The 9,357-nt window shown below is 37.8% G+C and overlaps 2 protein-coding genes across 2 annotated transcripts; one reads left to right on the top strand and one right to left on the bottom strand.

The window, feature by feature from the left end:
* The first annotated feature begins 2,021 nt into the window (after window positions 1–2,021).
* LOC307008484 (uncharacterized protein) lies at window positions 2,022–4,592 on the top strand. Its single transcript, XM_079631279.1, has 5 exons — window positions 2,022–2,233; window positions 2,345–2,436; window positions 2,823–3,017; window positions 3,350–3,426; window positions 3,611–4,592. Exons 1-5 carry the CDS (start codon window positions 2,083–2,085, stop codon window positions 4,575–4,577), a joined length of 1,482 nt encoding a protein of 493 aa, XP_079487405.1. The 5' UTR covers window positions 2,022–2,082; the 3' UTR covers window positions 4,578–4,592.
* Window positions 4,593–4,948: 356 nt separating this feature from the next.
* Window positions 4,949–7,106, bottom strand: LOC307008033 (uncharacterized protein; the record flags this gene model as incomplete). The annotated part of the gene is made up of 3 exons (XM_079630587.1): window positions 6,442–7,106; window positions 6,170–6,305; window positions 4,949–5,701 (listed from the first exon to the last, which is right to left on the bottom strand). Exons 1-3 carry the CDS (start codon window positions 7,023–7,025, stop codon window positions 4,949–4,951), a joined length of 1,473 nt encoding a protein of 490 aa, XP_079486713.1. The 5' UTR covers window positions 7,026–7,106.
* Window positions 7,107–9,357: the final 2,251 nt, after the last annotated feature.

Genomic DNA, 9,357 nt, shown 5'->3' with positions numbered 1-9,357 from the left:
GCTGTCAGAACACCGCGTCTCTGTAGGCAGCCTAGGCTCTGAGATCTGCACACAAAAACTATTGGTTTCACCAACCACTCAGAACCAAAATAAACCGTGTTCCAGGGTCCCCGCGGATCCTTAAAAAGTATTAAAAGGTCTTAAATTCGATATTTAAAATTTAAGGCCTTAAAAAGTCTTAGTCTTATTTTTACTTATGAAAAGTCTTATTTTTACCTATGGAAGGTCTTAAATTTTAGATGACACTTTGACGACGTATCTAAATGCTTTCCAAATGAAAATTATCTAATTAGCTTACGTATTATTTATATTATTCTATCTTTGTGGATTTGCTTGTTCACGTGACAATTCGCGTCGTTTACGGCAGCGTATTAGCCTGCGTCTGTCTCCTGCATGCGAGAGAGGAGAGGATAAGAGAACGAGTAAATGTCAGTTCAATAGTAAGTTCATTCTTTGTGCTTAGGATTGTCTATGAACTATGATGATATTGTAATCATTGTTTTAACTACGTACGAGACACTGCGAGTTCGAGCTGACATCGTGTTTGTCTCTCATGCTTGCTTTCACTGCGTGATGTGTCAGTGCAGTTATAGATATGTGCCCAAATGAGTTTTTGTCTTATTATATTTATATCATATTATGTTGTTATATTAGAATATCACGAGCAAGAGTGCCGTTTTCCAGTGCACAATTGCAAATGTGCTATTTATTTTATACAACAAGTTAAATTAACAATAAAGTTAACATTGTGTGTTACTTTTTATATTGGCAATATTGTTTGTTTCCCGATTTATTTTGCCGACGAGAGTTTCATAATGAAACTGTAGTCCAACAGACAGCGATTCTTTTTTAAAAACTGAAATCCGCGTTTTGAACGAATCATTCGATTCAATGAATGAATCGGCCGTTTGAACAAATCGGTTGAATAAAACTCCAACAACTCGCTTATTAAGACAGTGACTTACTGCCACCTACTGGCGGGTTTAGTTGCATATTTAAAGTACCCTTTAATTAAAATGTTAAAATTATAAATAATTTCATATTTAAATATTGAATAGCTTTATTTATGCAATTGCAAATTAAGTGTAAATACAGTAATGCCAGTTCGGATGCCGCTTCTGTGTCACCTCTGCACTGCAAGGATGGATTTTTATTTAATTATTTAATTTAACAGTGGTACGGTCTTATTCTAATAGAATTGAATTTGAATGTTAGAATTTGACATAAAATGTGATGCATACCTCTAAATACGTTTAGAAATAATTTCCATATTTAGGTGAAAATGCCCCTGGAAATCAATTTAAGGTGGTAAATATTGCCCCTTAATATATTTATTTTATTTCAGTCACTACTGTGAACTGACCACTGCACAGAATATGTTAAATATGAATATCTTTGTGAGTCTGCTGTCAACAACAGGCCTAAACCAGCCATGGTACCAGTACAAAATCAGTGAAATATCATCTAATTATTATCAACAAAACTTTGAAAATATCGAGATATATTTTTGTTAATATTGCAAACCCCTAATGTACGGTATTAATTTTGATTTCTTCAGGTCTTAAAAAGGTCTTAAAAAGCCTAAAATTTGACTTTAAAAAATGTGCAGAGACCCTGGTGTTCCAACCAATCACCGACGGGCAGGTGTTGTGAGGTTTTGCGCTCCTCATCGAAAGAGTCTCACAGAAGTCCTGAATTCAGCTCCGGGTTCATATGCTTCACTTCTGCCTGGACAAACACATTACATTTACACTACTAAACTGCAAACTAGAACATGAAATACATAAATAAACCTGACTTTCCCTCACTTTCTGTGTGTGTGTGTGTGTGTGTGTGTGTGTGTGTGTGAGTGAGTGAGTGAGTGAGTGAGAGAGAGTGAGAGAGAGAGAGAGTGTTAGTTCAGGATAAAAAAATATTAAGACAATGTATTTTCCATTTCACAAATAACTAATTGCACATAATTCCTCATGAAGAATCACATAAAGAGGGTTAGCAGCACTTGATCATTGAAACCACAATACGCTACTTGCACACCTACTTCCGCGTTCTTTTAAATAGGGCTCAGTCAGTTCCGGTTTAGCAATGGCTACGTTCTACACCCGCTGTCTCCAAGATCTCCCACGGATTAACGTTACTGACGTGCATCGTATTTGCAAAACAACCAAAGCTCCATCCAGCAAGCTGGAGAAAGGCTTTAAATTATACGCAGCCTCGTATATACACGGTTACGAAGGTAAGCAACATTTAATGTTAATCAGCTTTCAGTGCTAACTGTTAGCTAACTGTAAACAAACAGGAATGCCTTAATTGTTTGCATAATATGTGCTTGTGTTATTGCTTTCAGTATCAAATAAAGACAGGCTGTCAGGGGAAGTCTGCGTTAGAGCCTTGTGTTACAGGTCAATGAGGAAGAATGAGGCACCACACAATTTAATAGTATGCTAGAGACATAGGGTTCACCGTTCTCCAAAACCAGTTCAGGTGTTCAAGTGTTCAGGTGTTCAAGTGTGTTCAAATGCCTTAATGTGTGTTCTGAATTGTTCATGTGTGTTCCGATGTGTTCATTTTCTTGAAGTATTACAAATAACAAGGAGGTTTTGCAAAATAATCAGAATGCTGTCAGTCTGAATTTGAAATCCGTATTTCTTAAGATACCTGTGTGGTTCCAGTATGAAGTATTGCATAAACCCAGAGTAGCCACAGTGTATTCTGCTCCTACAAAGCCACCTTGGTTATTGTTCTACTAAAATTAACATGCTACTAACTTAGACTTTATTAGCAAGAAGTACAAGTTGTTAATTTTTTTTTTTTTTTTTTTTTAGGTTGGACTCAGGGATGTTTCACCTGTGGTGCTAACACACAGCAAGTGTTCATGTGTGGCAGGCACTGCTTTGTGCAATCACACGGTTGCCTTGCTGTTTCAAACTGCCCATTATTCCCAGCTTAATTTATCTGTTGTACCCCCTGTGCTTAGCTGCACTGAAAGAGAACAATCCTGGCATAAACCACGAACAATGGTAATTTAACATCAGAAATTTAGCCTTATTTATAAGAAAATATAATCACAATATGTGGCATTGCTTGTGAAATTTAGACTAAAATCACAGTGTAATTTTGACATCAGGAGCATCAAAGTTAAATTTCAACCATTTATTTCACCATGATTTCAATATTTGACATGATTTTATTCAGTTCATATTAAAGATATCAAGGTTAAATTTTCAAAGTATGTTCTTTACATTATGCAGGGTCATTTTATGCAGAAACTGAATTCTTTTAAAAGCGCATTTTTAAGTTTATAGTTTCAGCTTTGTTCTTCTCTCTAAGATTATTTACACTTGTCTGTCAGGGCGTGAAACCAGGCCCCATCAATGCCATGGTCATCACAAAACCTATAGCAAATCGTTCTGCACAAGGTGGAGTGAGGTAAGTTCAGCAACCACATTTTTTTTTGTTACAAGGATGCTGAGAACAAAGATACTTTGCTGCATTTCATTGCAAGGCTTTATGCTGTTAAAGTCTTTAAACATTTAAAATAATACATAAAAATTGTAAAAAAACTATAGAAATAGTAATTAAAGCAATAATACAGCTAAACATTTTCCTACAGAAGTGGACTCTACAGAGGGATGGTGGGCCCTTTACCAGATTCATGCATGTTTAGAGTTGAGGAGGCATACGCAGAATTCAGCCCTGAGGACAAGCCACTTGTTACCAGCATGAACATGTCACCTGACAAGCCACTTGTTGAAAGTGCATTCGGGTTGGTCCAGGAAGGAAGCGCATTGTCTTACCAGCAGCCTGTCTTAACATCACGGTACATCACACTACACGATGCCCCATCAACTCCACCTTTGCCTCTTGAAGGATATTATCTTGCTCCATCTAAATGCATGTTTGTTTGCACTGAGGAGGAGCTCTTACACCTTCAAAGTCTAAACACACCATTAGATACGGCTCAGAAAATTGAAGAGGCAACACGTGAGCAAAGCTCTTGTCCTGACTGGCATCAGCTTCGCAGATCAAGAGTAACCGCTTCCAGGTTTCGGGAGATATGCCATGTCAGAGGCCTAAGCTCTGCAGAGTCCCTTGCAGAGCGAATCATCAGAGGAACCCGACAGACAGCAGAGATGAGAAGAGGTGCTGAAATGGAGTCAGAGGTAACAGTGGAATATAGCAAGTTGAAAAATGTGAACTACTCACCCTGTGGTTTAATCATCCATCCTAATGCTCCCTGGCTTGGTGCATCCCCTGATGGCGTAGTTTTCGATCCCACTGACAATCCTCAGTTTGGACTTGTTGAAATTAAATGTCCTAATGTCAAAAACATTGTTGACTGCAAATATTTGCAAATGGACCATGGATTTCTCACCCTGAAAAAGAGCCATGCCTACTATTACCAAGTGCAGGGACAACTACTGGTCTCAGGAATGCAGTGGTGTGATTTCATGGTGTGGGCCCAGGAGGATTATTTTATCCAGCGTATCTACAGTGACACTTCAGTGCACAAAGTTATCAGAGAGAAGGTGGATTATTTTTACTTTTACACATACATGCCAAAATACTTAATGAAATAACTGGATTATTTTGTTCAGCACATCTACAGTAAATACTTACTGTATGAAATAGTCAATGTAATAACTGAAATTTTAAAGAAGTCAGAGAAATTAGATAAATCTGTAAAACAGCACTCAAACATGTTATTAAATGTTAAATGTTTTATTTGTACAATGTCTGTTTCTTATGTTCAATTTCATTTTCTGATATGTACAATGTCAGTTTAATTTACAGTAAACTATTTATCTTGCTTGTCATAACAATTTCTTCTTAAAATAAACATAGATTGAGTTAACATTTATTGAGAATGGCAATGAAACATTAACAGTTAGAGTAAGTCATAAATATGGAATAGCATTCCAGTAGTTAACATAAAAAGTAATCTAAGATTTCATTTGATCCATGTCTTGACTAATGCCTTGTTTTGATAATTTGACAACAGACATGCAACTGTAAAAAGTTGATTAATGTTAACACTGTGGGAAAGTGTGATGACACCATCAAAAAGTTTGTTTTGTTTGATCCTCCTGATGACCCGTTCCACGTGCACACGCAGTCTCGCTATTGCCTGCGTTTCTTTCACCTGATGTGCTGGCATCTGCTTTCCCCTGGACAGAAATGGTGGACAGTACACTTTGCATTTGACACAGTCACTAATCAGAAAGCCTTTATCAACCATAACTGCCATGTCTTCTGTCAGTCTTTTTGTTATCCCACACTGTTTAAAGATCTCCCTGTCACTCACTGACCCAGCATAAAGCTGAGAGACGAATGTCACTGGACCATGAGGAGCTATTCCAATGAGGCCTTTCATTGTGCAGTGAGATTTGTAATTTGAGTACATTTCACTTTGGAGAAGTGGTGAGGATGGTGTTTGACATCTGATCTCAGTGCAGTCAATGATGACCTGTGTGTCTGGGAAATCAGAGAAGTCTTCAGGGAGGTTAGATTTTACATCAGCTGCTGAAAGCCACACACACACTGATCCCAGCAGCGTATAGAGGTAGTTTGTCCATGTCGCAATTATTCTGCTCACTGTGGAAGGATGCATATGGAAAAGGTGTGCCAGGATTCTCTCCTTTAATCCAACTGACAGGTAGACAAGGAAAAGAAAAAACTCATCGATTGGTTGCAGCAGCTGTCTCTGGAAAGGTAAAAAAAAATGCATGAAAGTTAAGTTTGTATAAGAACATATTAAAGTCAAAGTCAGCTTTATTGTCAATTCTGCCACATGTACAGGACATACAGAAAATTGAAATTGCGTTACTCTCAGACCCTTGGTGGATAACGGATAACATAAAGTAGAATTTTAAAAATACAAAGAAAAATGAATAAATACAATTATACATATAAAAAAACAAATGCAATATACAAGTAAGGGCACATGGCAGAGAGTGCAAACCAGACAGAGTAGTGCAAATGCAGACATACTGTATAGTGCAAATAGAGCTTGTAAGTATGATAAAGTGATAGAGAGCAGCCCTGTAACAGACAAGAGTCTTATGAGGTAGACTAAGAGTAGCTGCTAGTATATATAGATAACACATTGTAAATACTACCCTGTACTGTGTTCTGTAAATGTAGTCACGCTTACTGTGTGAATATAACCTACCTCTGATGGTGGCAGTACACGTATGATGTCTTCCTGCTTTCTAGCAGCAGATTTAGCCCTGGACACACGAATGATTTTGTGTATGGAAGGCTCGATTAGCCACCAGAATGACATCAGGTGACGGTAGCTGGGGAACCTATAAGCAGAAGTGTTACTGAATACATTTACAAATTGTTGACATGTTTCCGTGTTAGTAATGCAGGTACATGCATCTAAAACTGAGTACATGTAATCACATCTAATCGTAAAATTCTACCAATCTTTAGACCTACCTTGTGTAAAATCTGATGTCCTCATCTGAGCCGGCAAACCGTTCCAATCCAAAATCACGCTGAACGTGTAGCTCTTGTAGCTGTTTGTTCAGCTCCTCCACTTTATTAGAAAGTTCTTCTATTTTAGCACATGCCAGGTCTGAAAATGAAGGCTCAGGAGTGCTACAGTAATCGTGATCCATCGTAACATCCATGGGTATGGGTTCGACGGATACCACTTCAGCAGGCCTCTCTCTCCTCTCCCACACACTGGACCGCGATGCTTTAACGGCGTAATCATTCCAGGCAAAAAGCACTGGCACAGCGCCAGTTACTAACTTTTTTCGTGCCTCTGGTGTTTGCGGTTCAATAATCTGATCACTGCTAAAATGTTTACTGCAAACCTTAGAATTGCTGGTAGGACAAAAATCGTCTCGGCGTATGTTCACAAGCCACCGTTTTCTAAGGTCCACATCTGAAGGAAAACTGTGAAAACTTAAAGTTCCGTTGAACTTTGCAGAAGATGTACACAGCGGAACACAACAGTGTACATTGTATACCTTCTGCTGTCTCTGAAATCTATAAACACACTTTTTTCTGAACATTTTCCTCCTAACTCCAAAACAATGGCCGACAAACCGGAACTCAGCGAGCCCTATTACTTCAAAGCGGAAGTACGTAACGAGTCTGCGTGCAAGTAGCCTATTACTGCATTTATATGTGGATATCCCTGACGAGGTAAATAAACAGACATTATGTAAAACAATCATACTTTAATACTGGAGCAATGCACTGCACACTGACATGAACTTATGTCTTAATAAATATGAAATATTCAGATGTATTAACAACCGAGAAACCATCAGTGCCTGCAAACCGGTTTTAATAGACAAGTTTTAGTCAAATATTGATTGTTTATTGCTGAATTACTAGAACGCAATTATATTCTGAATATTAGAATATGGCCTAGTAATACAATAAAGAATCAAACGATATAAGATAGTGGCATGACAACCCCATTCTTATGTGATATCTTAATAGAATATTACATTTCTATTATATTTAAGTTCACACCTCCATTGTGTAATATAATTGTAAAGTCCATAAACATAGATTTAAACCTAACAGTGGTTCTCAAACTGGTGACCATGAGCCACACTTTTGACATGTTATGGACTATATAATTTTTCATAAAACCAGAACCAGTTTGAAAACCAGAACCAGGCAAAATGTCTACCACATGCTGAAATAGTGATGACCCCTAGTGTGATGTGGACATTCAGACTGCAAAGAAAATCATCTACAGCTTTTTACTCTAGGCTACATTAGATGCACGGATCATCTTAGACGTCACCGAATCGGCTGCTTCTAGTTAAAGGACAAGTTCGGTATTTTACACTTAAAGCCCTGTTTACAGACCGTATCTGATGAAATAGAACGGTTAAGATTAAAATTTGGACACATGCTCCTGTCCCGAGAATTTTAGTTTTATTTAGCGTTTGTGGACCTATTTTGCCAAACGCGTCACACCCAGATTCTTCCGTTGAGAGCTTGAATAATAGACACCAGTTGGTGGCGATAATGCACCTTTGCCGATTGCAAGCAAACCGCTGGCATTTCATTTAATACACAGAAGAAGCAGAAGAAGAAGCGGCGGAGGAATAACGTACCTCACACAGCACATTCATACAAGTCAATGGAGGTGGACAAACACTACGATAAAACCTGTTGGAAAGCATCTTTTTCAGCGATTTTTTTTGGGACCGTATCAGTGAACACCCCTGACCACTCGGTGAGTTTCACGTCTTTGTAAACGAAAGTTTAATGTGTTTTAGGAAGGAATCTTCCAGTGGCCACAGACAACCATTGTGTGGGGGTGGGGGGGGAAGCGAAATAAACCCAAAATTCTCGGGACTGGAACATGTGTCCAAATTTTAAACTTAACCGTTCTATTTCATCAGATACGATCTGTAAATAGGGCTTTAAGTGTAAAATACCGAACTTGTCCTTTAACCCTCTGGGGTCAGCAAACGCGCGGGGTGTTTTGCTGTTTGTTTGTTTTTTACATAGCAGCAACATAGACTTAAAATACTCCGTCATATATGGTCATACAGACTTAATAAATATGAAAAAGAATCTGTGAGATGTCTACTTTTGTATGTGCCCACTTACAATCAAAACAAAACGTGCTTTTGTAAAATAAAGAAATTAAACGGTGTGCTTTCTGTCTCTCCGTCTCGTGAACTTTTTTTTCTTGAGCACGTCTCTAAACATAAACAAAACTCAGCGAATACTTGTCACACATTTATGAGCTATATCTTTATAAACATATGAGTGTGTCGTTTTAAATGATTGATGGGTGGGTGACGTGACATGGCAGTTTTGCTGTCTTCAGTGTCAAACATGTATGAATACAAAATATATTTGCCAAAAACATTCTCAGTATTGTGCAGAACATTATGCTTTATGTGAACATATTCAACATTAAAACAGTTCATCACTCATTTTTTCACAATTTACAAAACTCATATGGTGTGACTGTCCGGCACTTGTTTCTCAAAGTGAGAACTTGAATAAAACAAAACAAAAAAAAAAATGCAAAAATTCTCAAAACAATACAGAAAAATAATACAGATGTCTATTTGTGAGCCTACTCTTTTCAAAGTCCAAGCATAATGTTTTGAGTCAGTTCTAATCAAAAAGATTTTGTCACACAAATCAAAATCATATGGTGTGACACTATTTTGGGATATTTGAACGGGCAACTGTTTTGACACCCTTGGGAAGGAGAGGACCTTCTTCAGCAATGTTGTACAGAACTAGCAGTGTTTTGGTACTGTTCAACCTGAGGTGAGTCATCATTTTTATTTTTTACAATAAATCAGATATTGTTGGCACTCTGACAAAAGTCCCACTTCCAGATTTCTTTTGGTGTGA

The sequence above is a fragment of the Phoxinus phoxinus genome, assembly GCF_949152265.1.
Source record: "Phoxinus phoxinus genome assembly, chromosome: 12".
In the NCBI taxonomy this organism is placed as follows: domain Eukaryota; kingdom Metazoa; phylum Chordata; class Actinopteri; order Cypriniformes; family Leuciscidae; genus Phoxinus; species Phoxinus phoxinus.
Note: the sequence above shows the minus strand (reverse complement) of the source record. Positions and strands in the feature narration are given on the sequence as shown.

Coding starts and splice junctions, on each gene's coding strand:
- LOC307008484 (XM_079631279.1), top strand. CDS start 2,083: ATGGCTACGTTCTACACCCGCTGTCTCCAAGATCTCCCACGGATTAAC. Junction 2,234..2,344: donor GTATATACACGGTTACGAAG/GTAAGCAACATT, acceptor TATTGCTTTCAG/TATCAAATAAAGACAGGCTG. Junction 3,427..3,610: donor TCTGCACAAGGTGGAGTGAG/GTAAGTTCAGCA, acceptor ATTTTCCTACAG/AAGTGGACTCTACAGAGGGA.